General features: G+C 38.7%; 2 protein-coding genes across 2 annotated transcripts in view; one reads left to right on the forward strand and one right to left on the reverse strand.

Moving 5' to 3' along the window:
- Nucleotides 1-20,789, forward strand: part of CCDC146 (coiled-coil domain containing 146) — a 74,880-nt gene that overhangs the window by 19,042 nt on the left and 35,049 nt on the right. Inside the window, exons 3-5 of the mRNA XM_063134200.1 lie at nucleotides 18,245-18,327; nucleotides 19,194-19,403; nucleotides 20,346-20,403. Of these exons, the coding sequence (XP_062990270.1) occupies nucleotides 18,245-18,327; nucleotides 19,194-19,403; nucleotides 20,346-20,403 (351 nt within the window). The remainder of the gene's footprint in view (nucleotides 1-18,244; nucleotides 18,328-19,193; nucleotides 19,404-20,345; nucleotides 20,404-20,789) is intronic.
- FGL2 (fibrinogen like 2) lies at nucleotides 3,391-12,069 on the reverse strand. The gene is made up of 2 exons (XM_063134199.1): nucleotides 11,375-12,069; nucleotides 3,391-6,363 (listed from the first exon to the last, which is right to left on the reverse strand). Exons 1-2 carry the CDS (start codon nucleotides 11,985-11,987, stop codon nucleotides 5,657-5,659), a joined length of 1,320 nt encoding a protein of 439 aa, XP_062990269.1. The 5' UTR covers nucleotides 11,988-12,069; the 3' UTR covers nucleotides 3,391-5,656.

Consider the following 20,789-nt stretch of genomic DNA (forward strand, 5'->3'; position numbering starts at 1 on the left):
ATAGTTGGGGTTTAAAAGCTTACTCTTTCTTGATTTTTACATGTTGCTTTTTTATATATAGATCCAGACATTTATTACATTTATTAGACTCACCCAATCCCTTTATATAAAAAAAGATTTGTAGCCATTAATCTGAAACATGTTGTCTTAGGCGTGGCATTACTGCAGATCATTGATCTCATCTTAAATTCCCGTGCGCTGTGGCAGAAAAACGCAAACTGCTGTTTTCTATATAATAAGCTGTGCATCTCTAATAGAAGGAAACGCTTTGCAACTTTACATCGTAAGGAGAACTCTCATGAGATTCTAAGAGGACCCAGCATATTTGACTACAGTGTCCCTATTGACGGAAGATGTATGTTTATAGAAATATAGTATTGTTCATCCCAAACTAATGCAGCTTTGACTATGTGAAGCTGCTTTGTATGAGGTTTTTTTCAAGTGTCCGAAGTAATTGTCTTTACGATCTCCCCTTGTTGAAGTTAATGAATGCATAATATGGAGGAGGGGGTGCCGGTCTCTGCGCCCTGCCTACATGCAATTATTCAAAGACAGACCCTTTGCATACAACTATACTTGTGGAGGGCTCTATCCATGTGTTCAGAAATCCAGAAAAGGCAAGGTGTATCGCTAAATGTGTGGGGTCTCTCTTTGGCTGATCCAATGAACATACATTGGTGGGTTGGAGCCAGCTGCTGAAATTAGGTCTGTAGAGTTAGTTTATTGGTAAGCAAAAAAACTTATCCTGACCTCTTGCAGTTAAAGCAGTGAAATGGAAAAAGGGGTGGAAATACTGGTGGCTCTATCAAGTCACATAAAGAAAAGTGCAGTGCTTAAGATATCTTTAATATACTGAGCACGAAAGCTATTCTGAATAGTTCAAATGAATCTGAACTATATAGTGTTACATAAAACCATCAATAAAAGCAATAAAACCAAACGTGTTTCGACCATACAAGGTCTTCTTCAGTGGTATAATGAAATATACATAAACATAAAATGCAAAAAAATAAAATAAAATTGAATCGTCTTAGCCTGAAAGTCAAAAGAATATGGCATTAGCTACGTTCATATTAGTGCTAGAGCCACAATGGTCAAGAATGCAGGGAGTTGAAATTCAAAACCACTGCAGGGCACCAGGTTGGGGAAGGCTATCAAAGACCTTTTATCCTTGTTACTAGAGAGCCCTTTAACAGGAGACACCAGAGATTGAACCCTGGGACCTCTTACATACACAACATGTGCTCTCCAGCACTGAGCCATGGACCATTGCCAAAACTGAACAGCTGTCAAGCAGTGAGACTTTAACTGGAGCCCTGCTGCAGGTCAAGCGCTGTCTCTTTCCCTGTGCCATGGAGGCTCCTTCCCCCCATCCCTTCAGAGCCGTTTTTTGTTTGCTTGTTCAGCTCGTGAAAGGAGAATGGGGGTGTGCTTGGAAGAGCACTTTGAACTGCCAAGCTTATATTTTGTACTGTGGAGAAGTCACTTGGGGGTTTGCAGGAAGACCTGCTGTAACATTTTTTTCTTCGTAAGCATTCTGCAAACCAACCATTTTTGCTTCAAAAAGAAGGAGATATATATATATATTTGGAGCTGAAAAGCCATGCTTAACCATCCTTCGTGGAAATAATATTTTATATTTCCATCTGTATTAAGGGAATAGCACCAGTATCAGTCATTTTTCAAACCATAATGGCTTCTTCTAGGATAATAAAGACAATCAAGGTTATCTTTAGGCCAAGAGTGACAGCCTGAGGAAAATGCAGGTTCATGATCCAGTCTTGTATTAGAGGTTATAAATAATACCCACCACCACGTCAAAAATCTAAGCCTTTTATGCTAGAAAATGAGATATTCTGTTTCAGATGTATTCATTTATATATCAAAAAATGGAAGAGCACATCATTTGCTGTGCAGAAAGCCTGGGAGTGTTCCTTACTCAGGTAGAGTAAGTGTTCTAAATTCATTTAAAAACAAATAAAAACCCATGAGAAACTGGTCTCCATATGTGAACTACCTGTTCTTTCATAGATGTATATCCTGCCTCATCAGAGGACTTTGAAGCACCTACAAAAATGAGTGAAACCAGTTAATATGTAACGGTTAAAGAAAAATTGAAATAAAAATAAAAAGAGATATAATTATAGGAAGTACTGTTAGTATTTTAAAAGCCACCAAACTAATATGAAATAATACTAAAGCTCTTAAAAGCAGCAGTTAAAACTCCATTAAAGCAGCAGATAATAAAACTGAATTTAAAGAATATGTCAGTGTACCTGATTTAAAACTGGTGTGATTTTTACACATACCTTTTGCCTTTTAGCAGCCTCTCTACAGTGTTTCTGATATAACTGGGTTTATCTTAAGGTTTCTATATTTAAACAAATCTCTTCAAACGGCAATTAGAACAGGAGACTACGAAACTCAAGTTCACAAACAAATTACGTTAGTGAACTTGAAGCCCGGAGGATGGCAACAAGGGAGAGGGCCTTTTCGGTGATGGCCCCCCAACTGTGGAATGATCTCCCTGATGAGGCTCGCCTCACGCCAACACTGTTATCTTTCAGGCGCCAGGTCAAGACTTTTCTCTTCTCCCAGGCATTTAACAGCATTTAACAACGCTAAGTTTGTTTTCTAATGGACCCCAGAACTGTTGTTTTTTAAATGGATACTGTTGTTTTTATGTTTCTGATGGTTTTAAAATTTTGTATAACTTTTTATTGTTTACTGTTTTAACTTTTGTGAACTGCTCAGAGAGCTTCAGCTGTGGGGTGGTATATAAATGTAATAAATAAATAAATACGTTGTGTTAAGTAAGACAAGGGAGGCTCTTCCATTTACTTATAGGAGGGGTATGGAATCTATGGTCCTCTGTGGAGTACAATTCCCATCATCCATGACCATTGGCCATACTGGGCTCGGCTGATGGGAACTGGAGTCTAAACATGTGGAAGGCTATATGTTCCCCACTCCTGACTAATGCATTAATTTTAAGGGCTTCGTTTCCACTCTTCAGCTGAAAATGCTCCGTGACTCACATAAATCAGTGAAAACAAATAAGCCCAGCCCACAAGCTTACAACCAAAAAGACATGACAGGGAAAAAAAGTAATAGGGAAGGAAGCAGGGGAAAAGCAAACATGGGCACCAGTTCTTAAAGTTAAGTAGTAGTTCCTAACTTGAACAGGAATGAACACAATTCAGGGAGAGGAGGAGCCTGATGTAACTGGTCTTTCAGGAGAGCTGATAGGGAAGGCTCTTGTAAGGTGACTCTTGAACTTAGACATAGAGTTTGTTAATATTACAAAATTAAATCTGGTGGGTTTTTTTAAAATGTTTATTTTATAGGCAAAAATAATGAAGTTCTCCATTGAAAAAACACACAAAATAATTCCAAGATATAAGAGGGCACACTGTATTCTTTGAGGCTAATTACTCATACATTAAAGACTATCAAGCACATAAATCATATGGAGGATAAGACTAAGATCTTTAAGAACTGTGCATTGTACAAATGCCGTAGTAAAAGACATTCAAGCTGCAGTTGTTACTTATTCCCCACTGACTTCAGGATGATTTGCAGGAAGCATTTAGTGCACACAACAGCAAGCAATTACATTCAATTATTCATCATAACAAAAAATTTCATTACAACAAAGATCTAGAAAACTTCTATGTGATATCACAAGACATTTTGAAGCAAAGGTTTATTTAGAATTTGTTTCTTTCATTAGTTTAAAAAAAATTAAATTGGGAGGGGGGACAGTCACAAAGGACAATAAAACATAATACCATCTAATAAAGCCCCTTTAATAACACATATATACATATATAGCGATATAGTTTGAGTCATTGGCAACAATATGCAATGGGAAATTCTGAATGTGGAAATTTGAAGACCATGTTGTGCTTTAAATATTAATGTTATATTCTCTATATGTAATAATTTCTTTTTACTGTTCATAGTTATGTGGCATTATAAATATATCTTCCTATAAGTCTACTCTATTGATGGCAAGTCTTAAGAAAATAAAGTGCATAAACAGACCTTTGAAAATTGCTACTGAAGAAGCTAGACCAGGTAGCTCAAAATGACCTAAATTTGGTTTTTTTTTTTAATTTAAATACCAAAAATCTGTTGGTGGGAAGCAGCAAATGTTACCTTTCCCAGAACCTTCTAAAAGGTGTAGTTCTTACACAGTGCGCAAGTATGCTTCTGAGTAGGAGAGCACCAGCGGCCACAGTGCTTCCTTTTGCCAATGAGGCCGGGTTAGGAGAAAGAGAAGCCACGGCGGGTGCTGCTGCCTTCAGGGGATTATTTGGAGGCCCTCCTTGCACCCCGTGGCCTGGCTCTAGCAGCTCTGATGGCCATCTTCGATGTGCAACTATATGATAGGTGTGTGGCAGTGTCATTGCTAAAGATGTTGTGGACAAACTAGTTGGTTTTCTTGTTTCTATAGCTGTTGCCCTTGCTGTGCATAGGATTGTGACAACAATATGCCAGCTTTAGTGGCTGACCGTCATAAGTGGACCACAGGATTGTACTCTATATCTTGGTGTTCCCTCTGTAACATTAAAGGCATCTTATATTTTTATTTCAGTTCTTCATCTATTGAATACAGATAGCATACTTTACAGGGGTCTGAAAATATTCAGCTGGATCCAGACTTGGGCCACAGCTAGACCTAAGGTTTATCCTGGGATCATCCAGGGTTCGCCCCTGCCTGAGCACTGGTTCCCCTGTGTGTCACCTAGATGAACAGGTTTGACCCCTGGATGATCCAGGGATAAACCTTAGGTCTAGCTATGGCCTAAGTTAACTGCGATTGTTTCCCATTGAAATCAGTATGAGTTAAGTAAAATGATAACTTACTTATCCCATTCATTCAGTGGCACTTACGTTCTGCTTAGTCTGGATTCAATCAATTATGCTCATTAATATTTTTTAGAAGTTGAGTATTATGATGATCAGTTTCATATATAAAAATAGCAAGTTCATTAGAAATGCTACCTTAACAATATTTAATAGAATTCAGATTAAAATGTGTTTTTGTTCGGGCTCAATTCAAGACAAAGAAAACTGATAGCAGGCAACAATAATGAAATCATCTACAAAACATATCCTCTATTATTTACATAGAAAAAAAATCAGATAAGGCCAACCATTTGTCTTGGATTATTTGAACATAAGGCAATTTAGGCTCATTGGCTTTGAAGCAAGTTGATAGATATTTCTGGAATCTGCTGACAGGGCAATAAAAGTCAAGGACACTGAAACTGCTCTGCAGCTCTAGAAACCTGCTTTTGGCCTGTGTATGATACAGATACTATTAATAATACAGTAATAGTGAAGTCAATGTGGCAAAATAAACTTAAACCCAAGTTCTCTCTTGACAGTAGTTCATGTTCCAGGCTGAAACATTATTTGCTACAAAAATTATAAATTGTACCCTGCATATTCAGAATTCTACCAATAATAATAATAATAATAATATACGTCGATGTGCTTTGGGAAGGGGATTTTTTTCTCAAGAGAAAGGTAATCAAAAATAAAATATAGCAGAGCCTTTTTTTTTTAATTGCACTCATGCTACCAAAAAAAGTGCCAATACTCGGGAAAGTTTTGTTTTGTTTTGTTTGTTTTTGTTTTTACTAATTCATGGCACAAAGCCTTTGGGTTTCATCATCATTTTAACCTTTTTAAAAGGTTGTCTGTAACTATTCATATTGTCACTGGAAGCTCCAGGCCAACTGTCCCAGTAAATCCCATTGCGAATGCCTTTATACTTTTTGTGGTAATATTTGCCATTCAGGTTGGCAGCGAAACATGCATCAAACCACCAGCCAGAGCCATAATACGATCCACAGTTTCCTGATGGATACCTGTCATTGTCTTTATCGGGGGTGGTGAAGAATCTTTGATCGTGACTATGCGGTTTTTTGAAGCGCAGGGCATCCCCAGCTGTGCCACTGTAGCTGCCAATGCTTAGGCGGTATTTGAGAAATTCATTAGCCACATAAAACTGATCATATTTTGCATATTCTTTCTTTCCATTGAAATCCTCAAGCTCAATCCTTAACTGCATATTCTTGCTTTTGGTCAGAAGGTGAATTTTGTCATTCCCTAGCCAGAACTCTCCACTGAGGTTTCCAAAACCATTCTTATATTCATTCCACGTTCTGTTGAAATTAGTGCTGCCATCCTGACGCCTCTGGAACACTGTCCAGCCACCTCCCATAGATTCCATGTCACAGTAAACATCAAAGCTTTCATTTTGGGAGTCAGGAGTAATTCTGTAGATTCCATTCTGTCGTTTCCCTGCCGCAAAGTAATTGGCACAGTCTACTTGCAAAATCTGTATAACTGGACAGAATGGAGAAAAAATACACAATTTACAACCTATTTTAACATATCTAGTATAATTCAAAAGAAAGCAATTTGAATGGAATATATATTTTAAGAAATAGTGTGTTTTTTAAATATGTGTTATGTGTATGTATGTAGAATAAATTGAACAAGTTGTGCAATTGGGGGATTATTTTCATTCAGGGTTGTTGTTGTTTTAGAACATTACCCTACAATTTTCCTGGTTTCTGCAAGTCATTGCAATAAAGGCTATCAGTAATGTGGCAAATACTCAGGGCATGTCTACACCTATGGGTGTACAGGGCTGGAGAGGGGGTGATCCTGGACGTACCTACTTCCAGGGTCATCGCCCTGTGTCTACACAGCCGTGCGATGTCCTGGATGGGAGGAGGGATGTCGCACGGGTTGTGGGTGCCTTATTTTTTTTAAAAGGAGAAGGAGCTAGAGCGCACTCGCACTCCAGTGGAAAAATAAGGTAAAAAACCCGGAAAAAACCCTTGTGCTCCTCACCCCCAATAGGCATGGAGCTCCTGAAGAGCTGGGACGAAAATGGGATGCCCGGCCACACCACCTGTGGTCTTGGGATCATCCCGGGACCACGGGAAGAACAGGGATTAAAGTGTAGGGCCATATCACAGGGAAAGGGAGGGATCATCCCTCCCGGCTCCCAGGATCCCCTGTGCATCATGTGGACGCACAGGGACAATCCCAGGATGATTCCCGGGATATCGCCCTGTGTAGACATGCCCTCAGTTTCTAGGGCTATCTGTTGAGGCTGGTGGAATATGGCTGCAGAAAGCTAGATTGGATGACTTTTGAGAGCTTCTGAAACCAGAAGTAAATTGTCTCTTCCTCCCCCCCCCTTTCCCCCCTTTTTTGGACAATTGGGGATAACAACTTCTTCTTGGCAATGGTTTGTTGTATCTTCTGCTGCTCCCCAGAACTTGGGTTTGTTTGTTTGTTCCACCAATAGGTGTACTCCAGAGAAAGAAACCGCTCTTTAATAAATTATATTAAATAATTATTATTTATCTATAATAAATTATTGTTTATTAAATTATTTATATATAATAAATTATATATAAATACATTTTAATTTATTAAACCGCTCTTTAATAAATTATCTATGAACCACTGAGATATGTGAGAGCTGCAGATTTTTGCACCAAATGTTCACATTGGAGGTGGCTTCTTCTGTGTAGAGCTGCATGTCCAAGTGATTTTTGCATCATAATTAGTATAAATCAGTTGTCAATTTATTGTAGGTTTAAGTTTCCGCTTGTCATGTGTCAACATTTCCCTTCAACGTTAATTGCTGTCCTCTTACAGAAAGCAGAACAACTTTATTTTCAAGAAGTTTGACCTTTAGTTAGCTATTGTTCCCTATTGTTTTACAGAGATACAGAACATCAATATTTGTCCTTGCTGTAACAAACAACTGTGTACAGTCCACAATATGACACTCTTAAACATGCCATTTAAGAGAACAGTGGTTTCCTGTGAAAGTGTTATTACACAATCTCTGGGTTTTGAGAGTGGAAATGAATTTGGAAAATTTATTAAGCAGGAACATGACACTTTTTTTAAAAAAAAAAAAGTTTCTTCCAGGTGTTTCCTGAAGTTTATAACACATTCTGTCTCCTCAGCTAGGAATAATAATAGGCTTGCAAGCTTTATAATTGATATCTTCTTAGATTTTCTCTATTATTTTTTTTTGATGTAGCAGCATTAAATAATTACATTTAAATTAATATGTTACAGAATGAGAAAATGAACTCTTTTTGAGTTATGTTGATTCTCATGGTAAATTGAAAACTTTCATCTTTGGTTATCACCAACTTTCTTAGGTTATCACCAACATTGTGTCCAATGGGATTGTGCCCCAAAACTTTTAAGTGCTTAGCAATGCCCCTGATTGAGACAAATCTTTATTGATTTTTGTAAGGTATGTTTACGATTGAAGTAATAGAATATGTAATAGACAATGATCCTGTTCAGACGACACACTAAGCCATGGTCGTTAAGCATTTTGAACTAAACATTATGGCATAGCATGCCGTGTGAACCATGGCTTAGCGTGTCATGTGAACCATTCCTAACTATGGTGGCTAGGTTTAAACACACTCACTAACCATTTTCTGAAGAAGGGTTAGCGGCCTAACCATAGCTTAGCATGTTGTCTGAACAGCAGACAACTCTCTGCAAGATTTTGCCTAAAGAATATGTTTGGGAACACCTTTTTATTCCATTAAAAATAAATCTGTTTTGAGTTGTTCACATGATACACAAACACTTCGGGGAAGGGGAGCAGAGGAACTTCCATAGATACCAACTCCCTTGGAATCAAGTACAGCACCCTTGTTCAGCTGGGAAATATCTACATAAACTTAGGAAGAAACAAGATGTGACATTATTTGTGTGATTGGAATTAATATGTCTAATTTTAAAATGTGAAATAGCAGCCACCAGCAGAGGGGGTGGTGGTTCAGAAATATGGTATGCAGGGAGGTTTTTTTAAAACACCCTTATATACATGCACACACCATGGTCCCAATGGTCTCCCCCACCCTCCATAAGCTGGTGTTTACCCCAGGAGGGAAGCTTGTATTAACACCAATAGAAGCTTCCTTCCCAAGGCGAATAGCATCTTTAGGGGCCAATTCCCATTGGGACCATGAATTTATTTATTTATTTATTATTTCTATATTGCCCAGTAACCAAAGCTCTCTGGGCAGTTTACAACAATTAAAACCATAAGGTACAGCATAAAATATAAAACAAGGAAGCTTAAAACCACAATATAAAAGTATAATTTTGGGGGGAAAGGGTATTCATGGAGGTTAAGGCTATCAATGGCTATTAATCCAGAGGGCTATATGTTACCTCCAGTATCAGAGGCAGGATGCCTGTGTACACCAGTCGCTGGGGAACATGGGTGGGAGGGTGCTGTTGCACTCAGGACCTGCTTGTGGGTCCCCTGTGGCCAGCTAGTTGGCCACGGTGTGAACAGAATGCTGGACTAGATGGACCTTTGCTTTGATCAAGCATGGCTCTTCTTCTGTTCTTATGTCATGTTCCTTATTACCACAGCTGCTTTTAACTAGACTCATTAAGTGCAATCACAAAATTAACATCTCCTCTAGCTTGGTGTGTTCTGTGAAATGGACTACTGAGTTAACAGTGATATTCTTAATTTTTTTACACTATTAGGAGGTATGCCAACATGTTCATGTTCCAGGTTTTCTTTAGAATAAATTCTGAAGTTTACTTGCTTTTCAGAAATGTCCAGTGTATTTGAGTTGCGCTCTCTCTCTCTCTCTCTCTCTCTCTCTCTCTGTGTGTGTGTGTGTAGTCTATTTAACATTTCAAGCTATTTCTGGAAAAGTTATTTGAAAAAGTGTGTAGTGACATTAAAACCAAAATAGTGATAACATTTTCCTGGCAAGTCATTACATGCAAAATTATTTGCGACATAATAGTTTAGTTTTTAAGTGCAACCCTTAAAAGCAGATTGCTTGAGAGAAATAATAGTCAAAGTAATATTTAATTTTACATTGTTTATATAAGAAATCTTGCCAAGAATCCACTCTGATTATATCATGTGCCATCCATTTGGGATGTATTACAGCTGCTTAGTTCCACACATGCACAGCTGTAAAATATAATCCTTTGAGTCATCCATCTCTAAGTCTACACCTTTCTCTGTATTCCCAAATGTATATAGTAGGACTAGTTGTTAACATTTTATGTGGAATTCAAAAATAATATTTCAAGGAGGATTTTTTAGTGTCTTAATTAAAGTTCTTTGTTAAAGTTTATGTTTATATGGCTGTGAGCTTTAAACCACACCAGTATACAATTGAGGCAGTTAATAATTCTGCTATGGAGTACGTGGTTTGAAGAAATACAGCAGTGACCAAAATACAGATGAGATGAGATATTTTGTAGGTCCAAATCCTAAAAGACAGTTGCCCCGATCTAGCTTTAGCCATTGACAAAAGAAGTGTGCATAATGACTGGTAGCCCTTGACCAAAGCAGCTGTGGGAATAAGGAACGTGGCATACAGAGAGAGAGTATAACATAAGAACAGAAGAAGAGCCATGCTGGATCAAAGCAAGGGTCCATCTAGTCCAGCATTCTGTTCACACTGGTAGCCATTGACAAAAGAAGTGTGCATAATGACTGGCAGCCCCTGATGGGGATCCATCCAGCCAATCTAATGTGGTGCAGATGAACATTGCAGTGCAAATAGTGATGTGCACACTCACCAGCAACGATGTCTGGGAGGATGGTTCCCCTCAAACAAAGTAGTCAGCTTCTCCCAGGCTTTAACTTCCTTTTATTGACCACAGGAACAAGGACAGTGATAATATTTGCCATAACTCAGTGGTAGAGCACATGCATTGCATGCAGAAGGCCCGTGGTCCAATCCCCACCATCTCCAGGTAGGGCTAGGAAATAATCCTTCATGAAACCCTGGAGAGCTGCTGCAAGTTAGTGTTGACCATACTGGCCTAGATGGATCAATGCCCTAGATAGACTCAGTATAAGGTAGCTTCGTATGTTCCTATGTGCCTCAATGAGTCTGCCCCATGTAACTGCAGCATTAAATGTCTTCAACAATTGAAAAGGTGTTGGGGTGGAGTTGTTCAAAACCCTTTCCCATTAAAAGAAAATACCATAACTAAAAGTTGAATGGTAACAGTTTCTTATCCATTTCAAAAGCTTCTTTCTCAGCTGAACTCTCTTTAGCCAAAGGGAAGATGAAGATACTAGATTTTATATAACCAACTCACTACCAGTGCAGTGAATCATACATATCTACTGATTTCTCTAGTACCCACATATTCCCTAGTTCCAAAATAACGGGGATTAATTAACTCCATTTGTATAAGTGTTAAAAAGACCCACCTTGTTTATAATATGTTTAAATCCCTGTACTTGGTACAGTACTTTAAAAAGATAGAAAGACATGCAGCACTTGTAAAACGGTAAAGGTTGACCTACCTGGATTGGGTTGTGTGGCTTGACATTTTGAAGAGCATTTATTGTCCAAATTGTCCAGAGCAAATGTCAGGTTAGCTACTTTGCTGTCAACATAGGTTTCCACGTTGTTCATGTTTATGAGGTTCATTTGCTCCAGCTGCCCCTGCAAAGAATGGATCTGGTTCTTTGCATTCTTCAGATTGGCTGACAGCCTGGAAACCTTGGTCTGCAACTCTTGTACTCTGTTATCCTGTATTTTGCTATTGTCTGTTAGACCGTCTGTCCCGGATGGCAGGAACTCATTGCTGTCTTTCTCCTGATTGTCATCTGCCTGCAGCTTGCAGTCTTGGCAACACGTTTTCATCTTGTTTACCACTTCCTTAAGGTCCTGCACTTCTTTGAGGGTCTTCTCAAGCAGTAGAAACTGCTTGGGTAGCTGGAGGGTCATTGGAGGCAGGTTGATCTGATATGGACATTCCTCTCCATCACAATTCTCGCTGGTTTTAAGCTTTATAGGACAAGCATCGACCAGCTTTTCTCCTCCAGCACTTTCTGTGCCATCATCTGTCACAGCAGATCCATCTGTAAAAAGCAGCACAGCTGTCTTGAACAAAACCATGTAAACGAGCTTCATCTTTTCTGAAAAGCTAGCCCAGAGAGGAAGTATGCAAAGCTTCAGCAACTTTTATAAAGGGCAGCTAAGCTGCTGCTGTGAGTTATCACAGACTGCCTGCACTGTTCTCAGAAAAGGGTGGGAGTGTCTTGCATCACAACAAGCTAGAGCGATGTGAATAGCAGAGGTAGCTCTAAAGAAATTACCAAACCTACACATCATGTAAACATTATTTTCAGCACTGGGTCCTCATAAGAAAAAAATATATCTAGAGGTGCATCGATGCAGATAATCTGACTTTTAAAAGAACTGTTTGAGCTTGCTTTTCTATTCTTTTGATTTAAAAACCAGAAGTGAAAATGTTTGGTGTTAATGTATAAGCAGCTAATTGGATAGACTTGAGCCAGTGTTTACAAAGTATGTTCTGTGCAACGTTGGGGTTTCGTGGGAGCTCATCAGAGGTTCCAAAGTGAGAAGACTTGTAATGGCAGACAATTTGGAGGTGTGCTGCTTCTGGGACCAGAGGTAACACATAGCCGTCATGATGACTAGTTATTAATAGCCTTATCTTCTGTGAAGCTCAGAGGATGGCAACAAGGGAGAGAGAGGGCCTTCTCAGTGGTTGCCCCCCGACTATGGAATGATCTTCCCGATAAGGCTCGCCTGGCGCCAACGTTGTTATCTTTTCGGCGCCAGGTCAAGACCTTTCTCTTCCCCCAGGCATTTTAACAGCATTTAACAATGTTAAGTTTGTTTTTAATGGACCCCAGAATTGTTGTTTTTAAATGGATACTGTTGTTGTTTTTATACTGTTTTTATGTTTTTAAAAAATTTTGTATACTTTTAATGTTTACTATTTTTAATTGTTGTAAACCGCCCAGAGAGCTTCGGCTAGGGGGCGGTATATAAATGTAATAAAATAAATAAATAAAATAAATAAATAATGACCATCACCTATTTTTGTGGAAGCAAATTCCATGACCATGCACTGTGTGAAGAAATACATCCTCCTGGCTGTTTGGGTTCAAGTATTATGAGAGAGAGAGAGAGAGAGAGAAGGTATTCCCCTTTCTCCACACTATAGATGAAAGAACCACAAATGTTGTAACCTTTCATGGTGGGGTAGTTGTTCTAATGCACTGTTCATTTAGGTTGCCCTTTACTCCATCTTTTCCAGGTCTAAAATACACTATTTGAGATAAAAGCGACCAGAACTGTACTTAAAATTGTGTGATTGAACCATAGAATTGCATTATGATATCAGCAGTTTTATTTTTGTTTCCTTTCCTAATGATCACCAAAATAGAATTTGACTTTTTATTCACTGATGCTGAACATGGTTAGTATTTTTTTGAACTATCCACCATGACTCCAAGATCACTTTGCTTGTCACTTACATATTGCATCAGGTCCTTGGATCCACAGAATTAAGTTCAGGGTCACCACCCCTCTAGTCGATTACATGATTAACTGCTCTAGGGCACAGTCATTTGGGCTACCTAGGAATGCCTTTGTTGTTACTGGAACACATTTATTCAGTCTTTGTGAGGATCATTGAAATAATCCATCAATTAGTACAACTACCTCCTTTGGTTGCTTCCTCGATTTCATTTTAAATATCTATATCATCTCTGCATCTTGGGCAGCATAGGAGTGGGGGATAGTATGTCCTTAGTACTAAATTACTGTTACTGTGGCCACCCATAGTAACTCTGGGGAGGAATCTGTGTCCTGCAAAGTGGACTTTGGGGTGAAGAAATGAGGTGAAGAAATGAGTTTTCAGTGGGGGCAGGGAGTTATTTACTACAATAGAGGAAGTGGTCTGAGAGTGATTTTTATTTCCTCCCCCCTGCTTTTGTACTTTAAAAACAAGCCATGGCTTCATACATGAGGAAGTCATCTGGCAGACTGTGACCTGCAGAAGACAGTCCGGAGACAAAAATGGCTCCAAGACCTCCCAGAATTGTCCATCCCAGCTTTTGGAGAATTCAGGACTAATAAAAGGGAATATTTCATACAGTACATACTATGGAATTTGCTAGCATGAGATGTACTGATGGCCACCAACTTGGATGACTTTAAAAGGGGTTCATGGAGGTTAAGGCTGTCCGTGGCCACCTACTCATGATGGCTATATATATCGCTACTAGTCATGATACTTCTGAATATCAGTTGCTGGAGAATACAAGTGGGAGAGTGCTATTGTATTCATGTCCTCTTGTGGACTTCCTATAGGCATCTGGTTGTCCACCTTGCGAATAGAATCCTAGTTTTAAATGTTTTAATTAGTTATATGTATTTTATGGTGTTTGCATTTGTGTTGTACTCCACCTCAATGATGATGATGATGATGATTATACTAGATAGGCCTTTAGTCTGATCCAGCATAGCTCTTCTTATGACTTCTTTCTACTATATTTTCGTAATTGTGGAGACTGTTCACTTTCCCATATGAAGCAATATTTCAGAAAGATCATAATTCTCCCTTGTGAAAATTTTGTACTATAGCTGTCTCTGCACCCCCCATGCCTGTTCCTAGAAAAGGGAAACCAGAATTTTCATTTAGTCATTTTTTTGGAGAACATTTTGCACCCTCCTCCAGAACTTCTGTTACTTTTGTTTTAGAAATCACTTTGCCTCAGATCAACTGTTCCTTCTCAAAATAGTGCTTTGTCCTGGAATTTTATTATAGCATATGTTGTTCACGAAGAGGAAACTGTCTCTTAATCTTTTGACAGTTGAAAAGTTAAGGCCTCTTCATGACTTTCTAGAAATGGGAGTTGTCTACTTACTTCCTGCAGTCTTTGGTTAAGGACCTCCATACTTCAAGTTTCCTTAGATACAATTCCTTAAGGAAGGGCGGAAGCAGATCTCCATCTTAGATCCCTAGATTTATTGCCAATTCAGTTATAAAAAGAAAACATTAAAATTAAATTTGGACCTGAACTGTACAGAAGAGAGTGCATTGAATTGTTTCCCTATGAGCTGGAAGATTTGGATACATATGGTTTTATGGGAAATATTTCTGTTTTATTTCTTAGTTCATTATTTGTTTAGTTTTCTAAATCTTCTCGATGGTTCTAAAAAGTCCTTTGCTGAGCCATGCAATATTTATGGAGGTAGCAATCCTATGTCCTCTAGATAGCATCTGGGGGACACAGAATATTTCGGTTTTCTAGCTCGGAGCCAGGGCTCCAAAGCCATGATTGTGCCCTAAGAACAGAATGTTAGAAATTATTAACAATTTACGACAAAAATTTGTGATGAACCCTTTGATTCATGGTTCTTTCATTTTCATTATTGAAAAGTTTAGACATAAAACTATTACTGAATCAATACATACCTTAGCACATTAGGTGCAATAGAGGTTTTGAAGTTCATACATGTCATAACTTAACACGGAATTAAATTGACTGTTTCATTTTCATATATAATTTTCTAGAGTCATATCTGGAGTGCCTTTTGGTTCTGCACTTTTGTCTGTATAAAGTGTTGCATGCAGATTGCATTTAGGTCAAATGAAAACATTGGGACAAGTTAGTCATGGTTTAGTTTCCACTGAAATCAATGGGATTTAAGGATTGGATCCAGACGTAGTAATGCATAGAGCCTGTGTGAACCAGTTTTTGGGGAACATGGGTGGGTGGGGTACTGTTGTACCATGTCTTGCTTGTTCATCCCTGGCTGATGGCTGTTTGGGCACTTTTTGAACAGAGTGCTGGACTAGATGGACCCTTGGTCTGATCCAGCATCAGGGCACTTCTTATATTCCTATGAGTGTCTAAGCATGATTAAGTCTGGATCCAACCCTTAGTGAAACTAAGTCCAGGTCCAACAAAAATGTTCACCCTCCAGTTTTCTTAATTCAGCCTTGACAGTCACATTTTTCACATCCCTGTTTTGATAGAAACACCACACTCTAGTTGTCCCAATTTTGAAGGAACATCTTCACATACCTGTGATAAGTGACCATGTAATCATGTGCATGGTATTCATAATGAAGTCCTATTTGCTCACTGGAGCTTATTCCCATGTAAATGTGTATACTGAAATCCTGGGACTAGGCATAATAATAGAGCTATGGAAACATATAAACCTCTGTATTCTTTACTTCCTTTACCTTGTGATGATTTTAAACCTAAGATTGTTGATTTCTCACTGAAGCAAGGAAAGAAACGGGCATGAAATGTATTTTTAAATACAAATGTTGCCCTTCCCCGCCATGAATTTTCATCCCCAAACCTCAACACTAAATGAAAATTAGATTGTTTATTGTTATCTAGTTGTCTTTGCTTCTCCTAGTCCACTGAGACTGGGGCCGGTGGGGTGGGGTGGGGGGATGATGCTGGCTGAAGACATTTTTCTGGCTGAAATGAAGCCCAAATGGTGCTTCTTTCAACCCTCTGCTAAGATCAAAAGATTAGAAAGTCTAGTTGCACCATTCAGACCCCAGTTCCTGCCGTCATCTATGCCCCCTTAAACTCATGGTGCTGCCTGAAGTATATTGCTTTACCCTGCTTCAGGACAGGGCCACCCCTAAATGGAGGCAGGAAGAAGGTGGGGGGACAGGGAATGAGTTGAGAAAAAAAAACTGGCTGACTGTTGAAAGAAAGAAAAGGGACATTTGCAGGACTGGGGCAGTTGTGGGGGTGCAAGAGGGTGTCCCTATTTTTCATTCGTTAAATATTTAAAATGTGATGAGAAATGAATCTAGTGCCCATTTTAAATTCCCTGCGATTGTTTCAAGCCCAGACCTCCACTCGGCATGCTGGGACATTTGCCGGGGCTCATGCAGACTGATACTTTGGCCTGGCCTGCCTTCCTACAGGCTTTCCTCAGAGTGACAGTGGCCCGTTAGTGTTTGTGAGTGGGTGGGCTTCCTGGCCACTGGCCTGTAATAGGCCACTGCTTCTGCCACTGGGTAATCTTGCTTGTCATGGGGTGGGAGGCAGTTGCAGCCGTGTCCTCAGTGGACCCAAGGGGCAGCAGGCTGGTTGGTGCTGTGAGCGGGGAGCTGATTGCAGCCTCCCCAGCCCTCCCACCCCCAGCCCCAAAGCAGAAGCGAGCCCTGGACTATTTAATCAGTGCTGTGCGGTTTTATGTCGGAAACAATAGATACCTTTTTAGACGTTCCTTTTCATATCCTATCAATTCTCGCAGTTGTTCCAATGTTCAGATGCAAGGGTTGCCATGTATGCGTATTTCCCTATTTGTTCACCAACCATCTGAGGGCCAAACTACAAATGACACAGGAGACTGTGACTAGATCGCTGAACGTCTTTTTTTTTTCTTTTGCTAGAAGCAGCTGTCAGGTGGGGCTGCTTAGAGCTTTAACATTGGAGTGGGGGAATAATAATTCCTCCATGCACCAGTAAATACAGGCATTCATATTGTGACTCTTTGTTTTCCTGTTAGGGGCTAGTACCAGCTCCAAATTGGTGATTTGTCTTAGGGAATCAGCACCCTCCCCCCTCCTGTACCTTGTTGTGAACTGAATTGCAGCTAAAGATTTACGAAAAGAAATTTGGAGAGCCAGTCATGGAATTCCCCATTCCACTTGTAGTTAACCTTAATAAGTACCCATCTTTCTGAGGATCTTTGTACCTAATTCTAATCCCTGATTGAAGTAGTAAAAGCTGTTCTTTAATCTATGTGCAATGCAATCCAATACATGTTTACTCATAAGTAAGTCACATTGTGTCCGATGGGAACGGGCTTACTGTCATATGAGTGCTTAAGGTTGCAGCCTAACACTCATACTCTTTTCCTCCAAGTGACTGACTAGCACAAGAGGAGGTTGGTAAACCATATTGTTTTATGGCATGTAGAACAGGCTGTTGGTGAGCTTTATGTCACTACTTAACAGATAAAGTAAAAAGAAGTTCCACAAATGTGAGAGCAGGTTCTCTCCCAAGTTCGTACAGCTGTAATAGAACTGCCATAAAATTGAAAATGTGTATTTGGAAATGGCAGCTGGATTCTTTTAAGCAATGATTAAGTTGTTACCTTGTATTTATAAAGATTGCACATGTGGCCTTGATTTTGCGAATTCCCGTTTAAAATAAAGATGGGATTTGCTCAATTTTCAAAATATTGAGAACTTTCTTTGATATTTTACCTTTATACTACAATTTTTGAAATAAGTTATCTCAAGCCTGTGATATATATGGGTATTGCAATATAGTGAAAGGCTGCCAAATTTGCTAAAACATTACCAAAATTCTCACAAAGCATAAAGATATAACTAACTCACAATAGTCTCTCTTTCTATTTTGTAGTTGTTTTATGCTGGAAATATTCCTGGAACCAGAGTGGCTGAACTGAAAGAAAAGTATACCATTCTACATGAAACTCTAGTAAGGTAGGCTGTTTGGCCTTTATATGTAATGTGAATAATTATTTTGGAGGATTACTTAAAAACTGATTTAATATTTGTGCTAAATACATGTATGTCAGTAAAAGATTTCTTTCAAACTTGTTGAGAATAATTGTTCTGATTAAAAGATAGGAGAACAATGTGGCAAAATAAATGGACATAAATTAATAGGGTTTTTTAATGGGAAACAGGTTATATTAGATTTGTATAAACTTTGAAGAGAGTATTTATATATTTTATATTTCTGGAACCATTCACAATTCAACATTTCTATATCTTAGGACTTCTGAGAATGTAGGGGGAGATTGATAATGTGGTTGTACCCAGCTTTTAAACTGTGACAATCAAATTTTCACCAAAAAATGCCTTTTGTATATTTACTTAATTGCTCTATGTTGGTAGAATATTTATTTCTTATCACACTATTGGCACTAAGGCCAAGTATTCCAATGTTCTAAAAGACAGAAAGATATTCAACATTCTCCTGCTTCTTCCATGTATGGATTCATTAACTCTTGAACATTCTAAGCATAGAAGTGCTATCTCATCAAATGTACACACAGTCGAAAGTACAAAGCAAACATTTATCTGGAGATTTGATTCCCTTTTTTGTCCAGTTGAAGAGAAAGGGGGTAAATTAGTCTCCTTTTCTCTCTATTTATTGTCTTCCCATATTATCAATATTTTGATTTTAAGCCAATCAGGGCAGGAATTGCTTATGTTGCGTGATATATTTATGGTGCTATAAACATACAATTTTCTCAATAAATTCCTCATTAGAGAGTGTGAGGTTGTGTGTGCATGTTTCACATATCTATGTGTGGTTCCCAAGATGATTTGTTTTACTCCAGTTTACAGGAATCGGAGATTCAACTGTTACAGAATGCCAAACGTTTCACTGTCGAAATAGAGCAGCAGCAACAGGAATTAGAAAAAGCTGAAGAGTTCCCAGAGGGATCCACTTCAGAGCTGTCCAAGCTGAGACAGCAATATCTGAGATACTTTAATGAATATAACGCAGTTCAAGATAGAGAATTTGAAACACAGTACAAGTTGAACAGGTAGATTGGCAACTCTAATCATAGTGAATAGTTTTAACAAGGGTCTCCAATCCCAGTGCTTTGGAGGCGGGATGTTGAAGTAATATATCATAGAACTGATCCAATGTTCTGTGATCTTTGCTAATTCCTAGGAGGAATGTTCAAAAGGGTTTCATGTGGTCTGTGGGACCTGAAAGGGTGTAGCACTGGATACTTGCTTGGAAAATGCCAGATGTGCAAGTCCTTTTGTCTCTGCCACTGTATCCTTCACATCCATCCTACACCCCTGCCCTATCACACTTTTTGTGACTTTGGTGCCAATTGAACAGAAAGCAAAAAGTCTATTTTTCATTTATTATAACTCAGTAGCCCCTGCATGTATTCTTCTGAAATGTTGCAAGCTTCATGGAAAAACTCTATGCAGTATCTGGTTTTTTTTTTATAACAATTGCTCACAAAAAACATAGGGGGGTAATTGCATCCTTTTTTGGAAAACCCTGCACTGTAAATGGTGCTTTTCCACAAAGGTTGCTGGACCTGTTCATCTGAAACCTTGCATGCTTGATCTTCTCAGAAAGGGCAACCATCCCTGCAAATTTCATCCAATTTTGCCAAAAAATAAAAATGGTGTTGGGAGTTCTCTCTTTTTAAAAAAATAAAAATAAAAATATGAAGGTTTGTAGCACAAATTTCCCCCACATCTATTTTTCTGAAATGTGCCAGTCATAGTCCCCTCATCTGCCTGCAAATTTCATCCAATTCTGACAAAGAGAAAAAAGGTCATAGCCATTTTTTTGTTTTCAATGATAATCAATGGGAAGCATGAAATTTTGGATTACCAAATCAAGATTTGGATTTGGACCGACTTCAGATGCTGCCAACTATCATGATATGGTTGTACCCTTAATCACCTTACTGACATCATGACCTGAATTTTCTTTTATGCGAATTATTTTTCTTTAGTTTATTAGAAGATAAGAATATTCTTGAAAAGGAGTATCACAGAATCCCCAAAGCTTCAGTAAGTAAGATGTTCATGGATGTATATCTATAAAAATACAGATATAAAATGCAAATGCATCATTCTTGCAGCATGTTGAAAACAGAGTTTGCAGAGTTTCGCTTCACTTTGCAGAAGACCATTAAGGCTGTAATCATATACTTAACTCCATTAACCTTAATGTGACTTATCTCTGAATGGACATGCTTAGGATTGCACTGAAAATCTCCTTGATGGAAAAAGTGACATGTGAAACAGCCCCACACTAGCTTGCATTGCTTCTCTTCATTTGCATCTGTTTTCCCCAGTGTTTAATTAGTGATGGTATGGTAAATACAGCTGATAGTGACAGTAATCTACTTAAGCAATCATTTGTGTAGAGTTCTAGATCTATAGTGCCAAAAATA

The sequence above is a fragment of the Elgaria multicarinata genome, chromosome 9 (assembly GCF_023053635.1).
Source record: "Elgaria multicarinata webbii isolate HBS135686 ecotype San Diego chromosome 9, rElgMul1.1.pri, whole genome shotgun sequence".
NCBI classification, from domain to species: Eukaryota; Metazoa; Chordata; class Lepidosauria; order Squamata; family Anguidae; genus Elgaria; species Elgaria multicarinata.